At 43.4% G+C, this 17,741-nt stretch overlaps 1 protein-coding gene across 3 annotated transcripts in view; it reads left to right on the forward strand.

Annotated features, from left to right (window-relative positions):
• Positions 1–17,171, forward strand: part of NOS1AP (nitric oxide synthase 1 adaptor protein) — a 401,227-nt gene extending 384,056 nt beyond the window's left edge. For 2 of the 3 annotated variants that reach the window (XM_069094646.1, XM_069094647.1), the window contains exons 11-12: positions 3,233–3,548; positions 12,824–17,171. In XM_069094646.1, the coding sequence (XP_068950747.1) occupies positions 3,233–3,548; positions 12,824–13,334 (827 nt within the window). In that variant the 3' untranslated portion in view covers positions 13,335–17,171. The remainder of the gene's footprint in view (positions 1–3,232; positions 3,549–12,823) is intronic. The other variant, XM_069094650.1, reaches the window with a different exon arrangement.
• The last annotated feature ends 570 nt before the right edge of the window (positions 17,172–17,741 follow it).

Raw genomic sequence — 17,741 nt, forward strand, 5'->3', positions numbered from 1 at the left:
TGAGAAGATGCTGTTGCTGTACCTGCCTTCTCTCCCACCCCCCCAAATTTGATTGTAGATTATGTGGTTGTAGTCAAGGAAACTCTTGGCTTGGTACCATTTAGACCACAAGAGGAGGGGGATTCGATCCATGCCATGTCTTGAGGAAAAAAAAAATAATTCCTACCAGAATATTCCAGAAAGGCTATCAGGACACAAATGTTTAACTTGTCCAGGTACAATTTTGGAAAGGATTCCTGGGTTTCTGGGAGTGGGAAAGAACTTAGAAAGAAGTTTTCTCATGTTCCAGCCCACCCCCTTCCTGAGAGTATTGGAACATTCCGGAATATACAGTAAACTCAATTGTTCACACAGAATCAATGCATTTCAGTGAACATTTGAATGCCTCACTATGTGGTTATCAAGAAAGACCTTCCCTGGAGGAACTTGTGTTCTCAGTGTGGAAACAAGACACATAAATACATATGAACTCATTAGAAAACAATATACAATGGATTTAATTTAAATGATCATTGTTTTATAAATGGGGGGAAAATAATCATCTTCCCTCCCTTCCCCCATAGAACCTAAGTTTCCTGAGGGCAGGGACTAAGGGACAATTTAATGTTGGTTTGTTTTTGACTTCCCAGTGTCTTGGATTGTGCTCTTCTCTAAGTAGGTCCTCAATAATTGCTTGTTGGATTGAATTTGAATTTCAAATGGTAGTATGTAATGGTCTAAGTTGACTACAGTGATGTACTACACAAACCTATCATGTGCAAGCAGCCCCTGTTTATGGGAGAGGAGCAGAGGTCCAGATGATCCAAAATGATAACTCAGAAATCTTTCTGGATTATTGGGTTTTGTATGTGTTGTGATACTTCCCTTGAATTAGATGCCCAATAATTGAAGAACTTCAGATGATGAAGCCACACTGGGAGGAAAGGTTAGAAAACTCTCGTGACCTCTCCATCCTGCTATTGGATCCCATTCCATGCCTCCTTGGGTCTCAAACTAAAGATTGCTGTGTCTTGGGTAGAGTAGCTAAGTGGGTTGTTTTCCTGCTATGTAACAGGTTTTGCCCCCAAGTAAGAATAGAGGAGGGGTAGGGAGAGAGGAAGAAAAAGGGAGAGAAATGAATTTTTGAGTAGGTGATGATGCCAGTAAGAACAAGCCACCATGTGTACAATTAGGAGGCAGTCATGCTCTAGTGTTTGAGGGGGTAAAGATGTCCTGATACTCTATGTAGATGGAACCAGCTTCCCCTCAGCCCACACAGAGATGACTTGGGCTGAGTTCTTCCTGCAGAAGGGTCTGTCCCCTCCATATTGCTTAATGTTAATGGATGGGGCCAACAATGGTTCAATTTCCATCCACTTTTCTGAGTAGTCAAGTCCAGGGGACAAGGGTAGGGAGGAGTTAAAGGGATGAAAAGCAGGAAGCTCCTTCTGGCTGGAGGAGAAAGAAGTTTTATGCCACCCTTTCCCCTCCAAATTTTCTTGTGGAACTTGTTTGTCCAGGGGAATTGGCAGGATATTACTGCTAGACACTTGTTAGAGGGAGAAGGCATAGGGGACCCCAGTCCTCCCACCAGCCTAGGGCAGAGAAAGCTGCTTTGTACTATGAATTTGGACATGCCAAAGAATATATCACAACATGGGTGACTCTGAGGAAGTTACAAGTGGGTTCAGCACCCCCCACAAAAGGAGGTGTTGAAGATCTCAGAGAATCTTTGCTCCGTCTCCCCTTTAGGAAATGAACAAGATCTCTTTAATATATGTGGGTGGAGAATCCAGTCCTCAAGTTCCAGTCACTATACCTATGCCTCTAATCACCTCCAGTTCCTGGATTAGAATGACCAAGTGATAATCACAGCAACAGTATAACCTACTGGGGAAATCGATGATTAGACTGACAACTAAACAACACTGATTTATCTTCTCATAACCTTCTGGGTTTTTTTTTTCACTTGAAGGATGGGGTTGTCAGTGCCCACCCCCCTCCTGTTTGAGAGGTGGGAGTTCAATTCAGCTAGATGCAGATTCTGATCTTAAAGATCCCTAGAGAAGGGAAATTTGTTCCCCAAGCTCAGTTACTAATCCCAGAGCCCCTAAGCCTATGTAATCTTTGGTAGCAGATAAAATCTCTAATAGTACCTAAGAATTAGTGCTATGTAAAACTGGAATGAGCAGTAAACTCTGCCTCACTGAAAGATAGAAAGTCAAAAGGGAATTCTTTTGGGGGGGGGATGGGGAGATGGGTTGGACCAGATGGCCTCTGAAGTTCATGGCATCTCTAAGATTCTGTAACTCCTACCTGCTGCAGTTTTCCTCTTCTTTAGCCCTCAACAAGCATAAACAATCAATCCCTAGACTGTAGATAACATGGAGCATTCAGTCTATGTTTTATCTATACCGTGCTTATAACCAGGGATAGGGTGGGTACATGGATAGAGTTCCATAGAAAAGTCTCCTGGTCCTTGTTAGCCATTCCATCCCATCACCCAGATGTGTGATGAGTCATGTAGTTGCATAAAGGTGGTCATAACACTATGTGGTATAATGATAATGTCTTCCATCCCTCTCTAAATCCTTAGCTGCTTCCAAGGGCTAGGGGTATGAAAGGACATGTCCTGAATTGGTTCTGTTTCCAACTCTCTTCTGAAAAGCCAAGTTCAGGGGACCCAGGGTTGAGAGAAATTAAGAGAGCTGAAAATGTGGATTAAGGCCATTAGAGAAGGATCATTTTACAATGGAAAGAGCACTGTTTTGAGTGGGAGGGACTGGATACAGCTCCTAGATCAATTATGTTACTACCTTTGAAAATTTGAGCAATTTTTTGGGCCTCAGTTTCCTCATCTAGAAAATGAAATGATGAGACTAGAAGACTGCTGAGGACCCAAGTCCAAATCAATAATAATATCTACAAATAAGCTCTGGTATGATAAAATTTAATTCTTAAACTTCATATATAGATTGTGGATTTAGTCACTGATTATTTTACATAAATCAATTCTATGGATTTAGAAGAATTCAAGAATAGACTAGCTAGCTCCTTCCTGAGTATTTACAAAGCTTTTTAGAAGTTGAAAAAATTGTGGAGGGAGGGCAGTGTTTTGTTGGGAATTGCCTGTGCACATGTAAAGAGTAGAGTAGGGGAGATGAGGTCTGTGGAGTCCAGGCAAAAAACCACTTCTCCTTAATTTCCACTCCACTCTTTCCCTATCTGCTTCTTTATCCCTTTTTGTTCACAGTTGACCAAAGCATGTTTGAGAATTCGAACACAGCGCCCACACCAAAGCTGCAGCCAAGCCGTTCCTTCCCCCATCTGTCCAAGTCTTCTGCCTCCAGCTCAACAGGCATGAGCCCCCTGGAGCCGAGCGGGCCAGGGCTCAGAGTAGGCAGCAGCCAACACCTCAAAAACCTGGGGAAGGCTGTGGGAGCCAAGGTCAATGATTTCTTGCGGAGGAAAGAGCCAGTGAGCCTTGGGAACACTGCAGGAGTAATGGAGATCAACAAAAATGCAGGGGCCACACTGTCCACACCAGGGACCTGGCAAGAAGAAGAAAGGTGAGCTGCAGATTGGTCCTGGGCAGCCCTGTATTCCCATTGGTCAATAGAGGGTTGTTAAATGCCTTCATGTCCAGCTCTGTGTGAAGGAATACAAGGCAAACACAAGGAATGGCACACATCCACACAGACACACACACACACACGCGCACACACACACACACACAATCTTGTCCTCTGGGAGCTTACAATATCCTGGTTTCCCTGTCTTTCCTTTGTGATTATGTGACTCAGTTTTTTAAGCAAAAAGAGGATGAGGAAGGAGTTTTCAAGTTGTGTTCAAGATCTCCAAAGACTTCACACCTTCTATAATGTTTTCCCCCAAAATGGTTTTTGTTTGTTTCGTCCTCAAGCTCAGAGTTAATTAACAAGAATTTATTGAGTGCCTTCTCTGTGCCAGGCACTGCAGCTCCAAAGACATAAATAAAACAGTCCCTGACCTCAAAGGTGATTTTGCAGGGAGGCACCAGCTGCCTGGATGACCGGGAAAAGTCTTACATAGGAAATGGCTTTTAAACTGAACTTTGAAGGAACTCAGGATTCTAGGAGGGAGGAGAAGCAAGGAGGAAGAGTCTTTCAGGCCTGGAGGACCATGTGTGAAAAGGAGTAGAAATGGAATGTAATATGTAAGAAGTAATGAGGCAGGGGTGGCCAGGTAGCACAGCAAGTAAGAGCACCGGCCCCAGAGTCAGGATGACCTGGGGATCGAATCCGGGCTCAGACACTTAGCACCCACCCAGAAACACCTGGCCATGTAACCTTGAGCAAGTTACTTAACCCCAATTGCTTTAAAAAAAAAAAGAAGTAATGAGAACACTTTGGCCAGGCTGCAGAGTGTATGAAGGGGGGTCTTTCAGTGTAATAAGCCTGGAAGATAGGCAGGAACTAGACTGTAAAAGGCTTTAAAATTTGTATGTAATCCTCCAGGGAATGGGTGGCCCACTGGATTTTATTGGGCAGAGGACTGACATGGTCAGATCTGTGCCTTAGGAATATCACTTTGGCAGCTTCGTGGAGGACAAGTTGGAGAGGGGAGAGGCTATTGAAGTAGACTAGGGAAGAGATGACCAGGGGCTGAGCTAGAGGGCAGCTCTGTGAGTAGAAAGAAGGGGAGAGATGTGAGAAATGTTGTAAAAGCTGAGTTAGCAGGATGACAATTGATTGGATATGTAGAGTGAGGGAGACTGAGGAGTAGAAGTGTGAACTCATTTGGTTGGAAAGATGGTGGTAAGCTTGAAAGAGAGAGGAGGGAGAGGATAATAAGTTCTATCTTGGACTTCTGGAGTTTGAGGTGTCTGTAGGACATCTGGTTCAAAATAACCCAAAAGCAGGTGGTGATGTGGAACTGGAGTTCATTAGTGAGACCAGGGCTGGATATACAGATCTGGAGGTCTTTTACATAGAAATGATTGATGAACTCACAGGGGAAATGGTATTTAGCAAGTAGGTTCAAAACACTTACTGACTTGTGAGATGTTTTCCAGGTCTCCCTTTCCAGTGGGAGGGCCAACACTAAGCAGGTTAGCGAAGAAAATAAAGCTTGTTTTGGGGGCCCTTTCTGTTCTCTTTTTTAAAAAAAAAATATTTGTTTACTTTTAGTTTACAACATTCAGTTCCACAATCCCTTGAGCTCCAAATTTTCTTTCCCTCCCCCTGGCAGCATGTGATCTGATATAGGTTTTACAAACACCTTCACATTAAACCTTAGTCAAGTTGTAAAGAAGAATTATAACCAATGGAGAAAGAAGGGATGAAACAAAACAAAACACAAAAGAGAGAGAGAGAGGAAGTAGTTTGCTTCAATCTGCATTCAGACTGCAGTTCTTTCTCTGGATGTGGATAGTCCTGTTCTCTATTATATTGTCTCTATTATCCAATAGGTCATTCATGGCCTCATGATGAACCCCAGGGATCCCCACTGTTGTACTATATGGTACAGACTTTCCCTGCTCCTTGATCCCACAAAAATTCTGTTTTTCCATGTTATATTTCCTCTGGTCTCATCTGTACCGGGGCTAATCTAGAAACCACTTTGAGTTAATGCCCATCTTCCAGATAATATATGCATTTTAACAATGTCTATGACTTGAAGAAGTGATTAAAGATGGTGCTTTAGGGACCATACTAATTGTCATCTCGGTACAGTACAAAGACCCATCTGGACTTGGAGTCAGAAGTGCTGGATCCCAGGCCTGACTCAATGACATGCTAGCCAAGAGACCTTCAGCAAGCTCCTAGGATCATAGCATTAGAACTGCAAAGGACCTTTCAGGACAACGAGTCTAACTCCCTCAGTTTACAAAGGAGAAAGTGGAGGTCCATTGAGATTAAGTGATTTGCCAACACTCATATAGATAATAGGTATCTGACAGATTTGAGCCCTAGTAATCCTGACTCTATCCAGTATAGCATATTAATTCTAAGTAAATTAGTTATTCTGTACTTCAGCTTTCTTACCTGCAAAATGAGGCTAATAATATTTGTGTGACCTTATGTGAGAAAAGTGTTTTTTTAACGGTAAAGCACAATGTAATTATGAGCTGTAGTCAGACTTAGGTCTTCCTTTACTTGGCTAGTCTCATCTTGTTTGTGCCTTCTTTTATTTTTTCTTATAGGCAAAGATACTAAACTGTTTTCTTGATTAGAATCTGAAGCTCATAGGTGAAGTCCCAATAATAAGGTCTAATGTCTTCTAAGGACATCAAAAAATACTTGGGCAAGTCCTACAACTCAATGTCTCTCTACTCCTACCTCCTATCTGTACATCTGAGAATGCCCTATTTAATTACAGAATCTCAGAATTGAAAGGCACCTCTGGAGAGTCATCCAGACCAACCAATAGATGACAAATGGTCATTGAACTTTTGCTTTAAGGCCTCCAACAGGAACTCTATATACCCCAAGGCACACTAGAAATAGAGAACTAAGAGGTAAATGATGCCCAAGACAACAACATTTTTTGGCCTTAAAAATAGGTCCATTTAGTTCCTTAAGATCTTATCTTTCAGTTCTGTATCAGCATATATCTTATCTCTCCCACTGGATGGTCAGATCTTTGTTAACAGGTACTGTGTCTTGGACATCTCTGTATTGTCACACCTCAAGTGCTTTGCATCTACCTGTAAGGTCCTTAATAAATACCTGTTGACTGAATTTCTGGGATGCTAAGTAATGGCTGTCTATGGTACCTTTTAGCAAGTTGTAGTTTCCTTGTTTATTTCTTTTTGTTAGATCTATTTTTGCTTTTGTTTTTTCTGAGATCATGATTGCCACCACTGCTTTTTTTTCTTAACTCAACTGAAGCATAATAGATTTTGTTCCAGCCCCTTACCTTTATTTTGTGTGTGTCTCTTTTCTTCAAGTGTGTTTCTTGTAAAGAACATATTGTAGGATTCTGGTTTTTAATCTACTTTGTTATATACTTCCATTTTATAGGTGAATTCATCCATTCACATTTTTAGTTATGATTACTAACTGTGTATTTCCATCATATTTTCCCTATTTATCTTTCTCTCTGTTTCTGTCTCTCTTTCTCTATCTCTCTTCCTTATCCCTCCTCAAAAGTGTTTTGATTCTTACCCCAATCTGCCCTTTCTTTTATGACCCTTTCCCCCTTTGTCTTATCTCCCTTCCTTCCCACTCCTCTGTAGGGTAAGATATATTTCTATTCTCAACTGAGGGTGTATGTTATTCCCTCTTTCAGTCAATTCCCATAAGAATAAGGTTCAAGCATTGCCTGCCACCCATCCATCTTCACCTCCACTCTAAAAGCTCTTTCATGCCTCTTTTATATGAGATAATTTACCCCCATTCTATCTCTCCCTTCCCCCTTCTCCCAGTATATCCCTCTTTCTGGCCCCTTAATTTTTTATTATTTTAGATATCATCCCTAGTCAACTCATACCCATGCCCTCTGTCTATATATATGCTTTTTGACTGCCATAATGATGAAAAAGTTCTTAAGAGTTACAAGTATCATTTTCCCATGGAGGAATGTAAGCATTTGAATCTCTTATGATTTCTTTTTCCTGTTTACCTTTTAATGCTTCTCTCGAGTCTTATGTTTAAAAATCAAATTTTCTGTTCAGCTGGTCTTTTCATCAGGAATGCTTGAAAGTCCTCTATTACAATAAATATCTATTTTTTTCTCCTGAAGTATTTTTTTCAGTTTTGCTGGATAGGTTATTCTTGGTGTGATCCTAGGTCCTTTCCCTTCTGGAATATCATATTCCAAGGCCTTCACTCCTTTAACTTAGAAACTGCCAAATCTTGTGTGATCCTGATTGTGGCTTCACAATATTTAAATTGTTTCTTTCTGGTACTTGCAGTATTTTCTCTGACCTGGGAGCTCTGGAATTTAGCTATAATATTCCTGGGAGTTTTCATATTAGGATCTCTTTCAGGAAGTGATTGGTGGATTCTTTCAATTTCTATTCTACTCATTGGATGTAAGATGTTGGGGGCAGTTTTTCTTGAAATATGATGTCTAGGCTCTTTTTTTGATCATGTCTTTCAAGTAGTCCAATAATTCTTCTGTTATCTCTCCTGGATCTATTTTCTAGGTCAGTTGTTTTTCTAGTGAGATATTTCACATTTTCTTCTTCTATTTTTTCATACTTTTGACTTTGTTTTATTATTTCTTGGTATCTCACAGAGTCACTAGCTTCCAGTTGCCAATTCTAATTTTTAATGAATTATTTTCTTCAGTGAGTTTTTGTACCTCCTTTTCCATTGACCAATTCTACTTTTTAGAGTTGCTTTCTTCATTTTTTTTAACATCTCCCATTTTTTGTGAGGGCCACATGCACTCTTCCCTACCCTGGAACTATTATTGGGGTCCCCACTCCCCTGTGACTGAGAATCGTAGTGTGTTAGTACTCCTCCTCATCCTGGGATTGCAAACTGGGCCTGTGACCTGGAACCATATATGGTTCATGCAGCGGAGTTCTGCACCCAGTGCCTGCAAAGTTGCCCCAGTAATCTCCTTCTGACTAGTTGTTTAGCCCCATTACTATCTCTGGGATAAGAGCTCTGGAAGCTGTTGCTGCAAAATCAACTACCATCCCCGCCCCCAAAACCTCTGCCGCCTTGCTGGGGCACCACATGCCTTGGCCTGTGCTCTGCTCTCACCCCAGTAAGACAGACCCTTCCTTTCAAACTTTTAAGTTGTCTCTGGCTAGAAAATTGCTTCACCCTCTTCTTTTGTTGGCTCTGCTGCTCCAGATTTCATTTTGAATCACTTTTTAAAGTTGTTTGGAGAAGGAGTTCTGTGGAGTTCTGCCTTTATTTCACCATCTTGGCTCTGCCTTTGTATACTCTTTTAATGAATCTTAAACCATATTAACTTTTATTTTGGCGGTTCTGTCATACTCATAACCAAGATACCATTCTACTAAAACTCATCTATTTCACATTTAATGTCATCTGGACACATCTCCCTATCCTGATTTTGATTAAATCTGCTCTCTATCACTCACTAGCTATGGCCATGGGTAGGTCACATAAAATCTCTGGATCTCTGTTTCCTCTTCATAAAAATGGAAAAAATATCTATAGAAAGGCAGCATGGCTGAGTGGATTGAGGATTCAGAGTCAGGAAGACTTTGATTCGAGGCCTTCCTGAGACACATCATGAATTTGTGATCTCAGGCAAGTCTTTCAACCTCTCAATGCCCCTACACAACTCTCTAAAGCTATAAATTGCAGAGCATTGATCATTTTCACTAGTGAGGGTGTCCTCACCCGACAGCTCTCTAAAATCATAAAATCACTGATCTAAACAAACAAACAAAAACGCCTACCCTTATGTACCAGTACAGCTGGGCACTGTGAACAAAAGAAAATGAAGATCCATCCCTCCTCTTAAGGAACTGTGGTATATAAAATGTTCAAGAGATATAGTTTCTGGGTAATTAATCATTTTATTAATCACATTAGCAATAGTTAATAAAAGGGGTCAGTGGCACTCCCAAATGCCAAAGACCCCTTCATGGAACCCACTCAAGGTTTATTATGCCCTTGAACTAGTGAGTGTTCCTGAAGGTGGCAATCAACTCTGACTGGTTAACAAGTAATGAGAAAATGAATATTATAATGAGATGTGGGCTTATTCTAATAGGGGTCTGGGGGAACATGACTCTGATCATTCAGTCTTGGTCAAAGAGACTTATTTCTTATCCAGACTACTCTGCCTAGGACAATCTAGACAAAAGGGGGCCTGCTTCTTCTCAGACCTGACCAAGTAGAACACAGTGGGTGAGAATTCACCTTAAATTAAATTCTTTGTGAGGTTCTCTAGTTGGATGGGGCAACAGCTCCCAACCAGGATCAAAAGGCATGTCCCCCAGGGATTTGAGCAATCTCATCCATCCACAATCTCTTTCAGATGCAGGTTTGACCTAGTAGAGAATAAGGTTTTAGAAAGGGGAAAATCCTGGGTCTCCCCAATATCAACAATTAATTATTTAATAATCATTAAATCTCAGAGGTTATATTTTACGGGGTAAAATTCACTATGTGTATAGATAAGCATATGCCTGATAATTTAAGGAGGAACAGATCTGAAAAGGCTTCCCATGAGGAAATGGCCCATGAGTTGAGTCAGCCTTCCAGGTGGCCCAGGGATTCTCAGATGTAGGAATATGGAGAGAATGCACTCCAGGTATGGGAGAGAGGCTATGCAGAGGCCCAGAGGGAAAAGATGGAGTACTGAGCCCTGGAAAAGGCAAGCATACCACTTCAGCTATACAGACTAAATTAAATCATTTCAGCCTAAAACACTATGTAAAATGCTAGCTATTAATGTGTAGGGTTTATTATTATTATTATTATTCAACCCAAATGTAGGAGTTTCCATTTATCATTCTTAATTTTCAACTTGATAGATTCAATCCATCATTCCAACTTGTCTTATTGAATCTTGACTATGTCATCTAATTTATTAGCTATCCTTGCTAGCTACACCTTCATTCAATTCATTCTTTGATATGAAGCTGGGTGGAAAACAGAGCCCTGTGACTTGCCACCTCCCTTCAAGATGGCCTGGATCGATTAGGCAACACTCTTTGGGTATGTCCATTCAAAGAGTTAAGAATTCACCCCATTGTATGGTCATCCAACAGAAATTTCTCCATCTCATCCATATTTTTTGAAATGCCTTGTTGAAATTCAGTAGGATTTTTCTGATCTACTTAGTCTCCGATGAAAAGAAACACAGTTGAGTCTGACATGACTTACTTTTAGTGAACCTAACTTGACTGGTATCAGTGAAAAGAGCACTGATTTTAGAATTTAAAGACTGGCATTCAAATCCTGGCTCTGCTACTTAGTTACTGGGAGACCTTGGATAAATCATTAAATGGCTTTGAACCTCAGTTTTTCTCATCTGTCAAATGAAGGAGAAGTTGGCCTAATTCTCAGATCCAAGTTCTATACCACTTCCTTTTTTCTAAGAACTCTCATCATTTACTAACATGGCTTAGAATTTTGCCAGAGAAAGCTTCAAGCTTATCAGGCAGTTTTCCAGTATTTGTCTTTCTCCCCTTTTGAATTACCCATCTCCATTCTTCTACCATCTCTCCCTTTCTTTCAGAAAGCCTTCAAGATCCCTGGCAGTGGCTCAGTGATTACTTCTACAATATTTTTTTTTAGTGCCTACAATATAATTTGTCTGGGCGGGGGGCTTGAATTCATTATTTCTCCTCCTTCCCTCCCTCCATAAATCCTTTCCTCCTTCAAACTTTCCTGTCTATATACTTACTAGAGTAAGGGTATTGCCATTTTCCAAGAACATCCAAATTTATCAGCTGTGGTTAAGACTGGGTGCTTCCTCAGGTCCCTTCCAACCTTGACGTTCCCTGATTCTTAGAGAGTCCCTCTGTAATCTGCACTGGTTTTGTGTTCAGTTCTAGGCAACGAATTTTAGAGAGGACATTGGAGAGGGTGACCAGGATGGTAAGAGAGAAGATTTGATCAGTGAGACAGAAATCATTAGAAATACCTGGAGATGTATAGCACAGAGGAGAGAAGGCTTAGGGGTAGCTAGCTTTAAGTATCTGAAAATTTGCCATGCAGAAGTAGGGCAAGACTTGTTTTCACTAGGAACAATAGATTGCAGTTGCAGAGAGGTGGATTTCAGCTCTATATAAAGAAAAAAACTTGCTAATAATCAATCCTTCCAAAAGTGGAAGGAATGACCTTTGAAGACTGAATTCTCTTTCACTTGGAGTCTGGAGCGGAGACTGTATGACCCCTTGTTGGGGTTCACTTACAAATCTGCATAATCACAGATGTCTATTCCAACTCTGGGCTTCTATGAGCCTAAGCAGCTTCTGAATTCTGAATTTATTTTTATTCAGATGCCCTCCCTGCTCACTCCCCAAGGGGAGGGCGGGGATTCCTTGTCAATTCTCAGATCACCTCCTTGTCCCTTCTTCCTCCAAATCATCCCTTTGGGCATCTGTGGTTTTACCGGCAGCATCAGTTAGAGTCTCCTTATTCACTGTGAGCTTGCCAATGCTGCTGGAGGTTGTTTCTGGGTGGGTTCTGGACCACTTGAAATTCTCCAAGTACTATAGTCCCTCCAAGGTCACACAGTCAGAGATGGGACTTGAATCCAGAACTACCCTGGTTCTGAAGACAGCTTACTTTCCAGTGGACCACATTGTTTTACGATGGAAAGGCAAGTGGGGCAGCATGTTGGGGTCATGCTGAGTAAAGGTGCTCAGGGGACATGTCTTGAGTGCAAGGTTGACTCATGGGGAAAAGCAGGCCAGTGTGGCCTAAAGCAGAGAGTGTATGAGGGGGAGTAATAGGGGATAAGACTGGAAAGCTAAGTTGGCACCAAGAACTTCGAATTCCATGCAGGGAAGGAGTTTGAAATATACTCTGGGCTGTAGGAAGCCACTAAAGATTTTGGAATAGACAAATGACCCAACCAGATTTGCACATAAAAAAGGTTCTTCTGGCAGGGGTATGCCAAATGGATTGGAGGAGGAAGAGAAAAATAGTTCACAATTATATAAACAAGGGGTCTCAGTTTCCACATATGTAAAATGAAGATTAGATTTCTAAGGGCCTCTTTATTTCTCAATCCTGTGATCCGAAGGGCTTTTCTCACAAAAACTCCATCAGGTAGATAGTGTGATTGTTATCTCTATTTTATAGGTGAGTGTACAGGGACCTGGGGTTTAGGATGTTGTCACTTGCCAGACATCACACACTAGTAAGTTAAAAGATTTATTGAAAATGCATCTTCATTATGGTTTTCCTTGTAGGTCAGCTCTGTTGGAAGCATTCCCCCGCCTTGATCCGCCTCCTCCTGTGACCAAGAAGCGTACCCCTCGGGCCCTAAAGAGCCCCCAAGACATGCTGATTTCACCCCAGCCTGTTGTGAGCAGCCTGGAGTATGGAACGGAGCTATTGGCTGGGCCACCCCAAGAGCCACCTTCCACGGTGCCCAGTCTAGGAGAGTTGGTCTCCGATGACAGCCTGGGACCAGGGGGTTCCACAGAGACGGTACCAGGTTGCGAGGCCCTGCCCAATGGAGAGGGCCCCTTGTCAGTGCCAGACCTCATCCACAAGGACACTCAGAGTGATTTCAAGCTGAGGACGACCGAGTGGAGAAGGGCCTCCTCCCCAAGCCTTAGTGAAAGAAATGGCCTCAAACTCAGTCTGGGTCCTATTGGCCTGACTGAACACCAGGAAGATGGCAGCCCCCCACCTCGGGCACGGACCACCAGTCTTGACAATGAGGGACCTCACCCAGACCTACTGTCCTTTGAATAGATCTTCCAGCGCCTCTGCCCCTAAAGGAGCACCATGGCCCCTCCTCTGTATCTGGGAAAAGACATCCCCGCCTTCTTTGTCCACTGTCCAGGGAGGTCCTGTCTCAGGCTCCCTCTCCCCTTTTAACCACCACACTTGAAGGCACTGTCAGGCTTCCAGGTCGAGGTCCTGCCTTGGCCCAGGAACTCCCAGACCTGCGTAGCCTCCTAGCAGTAGCTTTGTTTGTGCCTAGATTATTTTTCTCTCCTGGGGAGGGGGAGAAAGGGGAGGGTAACTCCTATCACATGATAGTCCCCCTCACTTCCTTGGCGTCTTGCCAGTGCTGTTCCATGCCCCTCCATCCTCTGTTACAGCTACACACAGTTGGGATGACAGCGCAGGTCAGATTTCACTTTGATTTATAAGTGATACTTAATAAAAAGTCCTGTTGATGCTGGCAGTAGCCCTCAGGAACATGCTGGCCACACTTCATTACTCTGATGAATACATAAGCCCCAGGTGATGAGACCAGTCTAACAAGCATCTCTAGAATTCTTTCTCTGGAATGCAACTCACTTCTCTGCTGGAGACTGGGGTTCCTCTCCCTCCACTCCCCACTGGTGGTGGGGACTCCCATTTCTTACCTTGATCTCCATGGGCAGCAAGGGAATTTCCTCAGGGCTCAGAGGGGTTCTCACAGGGCTGAGGCCGGGAGTTTGCAATCATGTCAATACAGGCAATGACTGGTTTGGCTTAATGATGGCTATGCTTGCCTTGAAAGCCATATTGAGCAGCCTGAGCCCCAGCGAGACACTTGTTTTAGGTGTGGATCTCTGGGGAGCCCATAGTCCACTCCACTCAACATCTCTATTCTCTTTGTTCAGATAGGAAGAGAGGGAAGCTGGGAAAGCTGTTGGCTAAATCTGAGCACCAACCTCTGAGCTGCCTGCCCTATTCAGCTCTCTACTGTTCACAAGGGACAGCAAATCATTGACTGAGGTCCTCCTGGGGTCAAATATTGAAGTAGGCCCTGAAAATGTCCCCAACTAAGGCTGCTTGGTTTCTTTCCTCCTTTCTTCCCTGTGGGCCTTTCCGATTTAGGCAAGATGATTAATTGGAAACTTTATGCCACTGCCTATCCTTTAAGCTGCCCCCATGAGGGAAGACAGCACTGCCTTCCCCAAGTGAATGAAGGAATATCTGAGCAGGCCCTGGTGGGAAATATGGCAGGAATCAGTTCTTTTTTAATTCCTTTTTAGGTGCAGAGGTTTGGCATCCAAGGAACTGACTTGATGGGGTCCCGTGTTGGTCAAACGCTTTGAGCTATATGTGCCCAAAGCTGATAGGAAGAATGGGGTTGGTTGCTAGGACCAAGAACCATGGAAGGAATGTCAGGAGGGCTTTCCAGCACTTCTGGAATTGGCCTGATATTGCTATGACATGCCTGGAAGGATACAAACCTAAGGTCAGGTCTAAGTAAGTGTGTACACATACATTTTGAGAATCAAAGGAGAGGGCACAGTATGTGAGAGGAGGACTGGAGTGAGATATGAGAGAGATGGGGTCAGTAGTAGTGTGGTTTTATGCCCTGCCAAGCTACATTTAACCAAGGAGAATGTCCTGGGGCAAATACTGGCACGCCCAGAGCCCTGCTCTGTCCATAGAGGGGCCCCAGGCCTGCTCTTGTCTTCCCTCTGCAGGGCCTTTAGCTCACACTTTCTGCCTGCTTCCAGGACCCAGCGAGGCTATCCCTGGTTAACAGGTGCCACCTTCTGAGTTTATAATCCATTGTCTGTTCCTGTTTCCCACCAGGAGCCTTGGGGTGCTGCCTTCCTGTGGCCAAGAGACTGTGTAAGGGGGTGAGCCAGGCAGCATGTACATCAAGAAGAGACCCGGCCTCCTTCAAGAGGAAGGCTTCGTTTAGGGAGGGGCCTGGGTGGGATTCACATCCCGAAAAAAGGCGGCTTTCTGGAAACCTTCCACTAGCCTAGTTCTCCCTCCTGCCTGTCCCTGGGCTGAGATTCTTCTCCTCTCTGCCTTTGCTTTTCATCTGCTTCTACAACTGACTTTCCTGAAGGAGCTAAGGGATGCCTGCAGCCTTGTTCTTTGCTGCCCTGTTCCCCCCAAGCCCCGGGTGCCACCTCTTGCTTTATAGGCATAGAGCGAAGGAAGGTTGAGGAGTGGGCTGCCTCTCATTCTGTCTTTGCCACCATCAGTGGTGATTTCTCATCTGCTCAATTCAGAATGGGCTTCCCCCATGCCTGTATGAACCTCATCTCTATCTCCTCAGAAGAGTGGTCCTGGACCTCAGCTTCTACTGGGCAGTCAAGGCCTTGTGATAACTATGGGAGAATACCAGAGATAATCCAAACACCCAGACCATGGCCTTATTTAGCCTCAGAGTGTCACAGGAATGCAGCATGACCAGACCACTAAGCAGAACTGATCCCTGCAGGTGGTCTTCCTGATGATTTGAGGTTTCCCAAGATGGCTCAGGGTTCTGTGTCAGTGGTAAGGGGGCTGTAGGTCTGCACCTGAGGGGTATCCCCAGTATGAACCTTGGCCCTCCACGCTGGGAGCTAGGCTTGCATTTCTGAGAAATAAAGCAATGAGGAGATTGCGCTCCCAGGTGATCCCCTATCACCTTGGCCCTATATCTCTCTAGAGACCATGGTAGTACGGGCCATGGATACTAATTTGGCTTCTTTTGGCAACTATGCCCTTTATCCATTCCAAAGCTGTTGCCCTTAGTCACAGAGTACCTGCTCTGAGTCTGACCCAGTTGGGGTCTGTTGGCCTTTGTCTTCATTTGTCATTAAAGTCATAACAGGATTCCCACATAAGTGTAGCCAGGATATGGAATCAATGGAGCCAGGTATCTCTCCCATTTCTATTCAGTCTCAGTGGTCTCCAACCCCTTTTCCATCTCCCTTGCAAAACAGGGTGTTCTATCTACCTCACCAAGACCCTCAGAGGCTAAAGTCTAGAACCTGCAGGTTCCCTCTTGAAGGATCAATTATGTCTAGTCTGAACAATTACTTTAAAACTTCCAATCATCAAGAGAGACATTTAGGCCATGTTGCCTTGTCTACCCAAATTACCAAGTGATTTCCTGGACCCACCTCAGTTGTCTGCCATTCAAGGAGTTAAGTTAATGCAAATAACTAATGCAAGTGGTCTCCTTTGGGTGGCTTTGGAAGCCCAATTTCTCAGGAAGGGAGGTGATCTAGAGAGGGACGGATGGAAAAGGCACGTCTCAACCCTTCAAAAATGAAGAGAGTTAAGGTATGGCCTATTTTCTTTCCCCATCACTCCTCTTACACCCACTTTGGTCTGTATATCCGGAAACGTGCCCTGGTCTGTAGAGACCAGGTGGAGAGCTTTCAAAAACTTGGAAACATTTGTGACATGAGAACTTTTCCAAGCATCATCTGTATGACACAGACCATCGGGGCTGGAAGGATCTTGGAGCTCTTCTGGTCCCATCCCTTTGTTTTGCATATGAGCAAATGAGCCCAGGGAGAGAAAGGGAAGGTGACAGAGCTAATCAATGGCAGAGCCAAGATTGGAATCCGGAGGGACTCCAAATTGGAGCAGTCTTTCCACTATGATGCCCCGCACAGATGGAAATGTATATGTATAGTGCTCGTGTGGAAGCATATGTATATGTGTTATATATGTGGATATCTAGACAGACGTGTATCCAATCGTTTTAATGAATGGAGGTGGGTGGGAATCTTTGGTTGGATTCAGTGGTAGGGAGGAAGAAAAATATCAGATTTATTGTTTTTATAGAGTCTCTATATTTTTAGGAATTTTCTGTAGAAAGCAGCTGATTGCACAATAAAAGGGTTTGGTTTTTTTCCCTGACAGTGATTGGGGCTGACTTATTTCTTTTAGGGAGGGGGGAAGCTAATCTGGTGGGGAGTAACATCATTTTCCATTCTCGAGGGCAGGTGTAGTAAGGAAAACGAAGAAGGCAAAAATCCATTGCTCCCTCATTCACAAGCAAGGTAAGGGTCTTCTGGGATACCCCATGGTTCATCATTTCAATGAGTAGGTAATTCTGAAAGTTCTTCTCTTTCTTCTTCCCACAGGGATCACATAGGACCACAGATCTACACTTGGAGGGCAACTTAGAGATCATCTAATTTAACCCTCTGATGATTTATTTTTTGGTTTATTCTAAATTTAACACCAAGTGAGATGAGCGATTCCATATACAAAGCAGGACACAGAAAGATTGCCCTTGGAGCCACAAATCTTTTCCATGTGCAGCTTTTCCTCCAACTACATGACAAATTTCATATTATTTCCAAAACTCTCCTCTACTTCTACATCTCCCACAAGCCTTCCTCCTGTTTTCTTCTGTGCATTTTAAAAAATGCTTCAATGACCCTCTTTTCTTTCTCCCCATTTTGGTAACCC

Source organism: Petaurus breviceps, unplaced genomic scaffold (assembly GCF_028583685.1).
Source record: "Petaurus breviceps papuanus isolate PSGF00001 unplaced genomic scaffold, PetGlider_PUasm1.0 220, whole genome shotgun sequence".
NCBI lineage: Eukaryota > Metazoa > Chordata > Mammalia > Diprotodontia > Petauridae > Petaurus > Petaurus breviceps.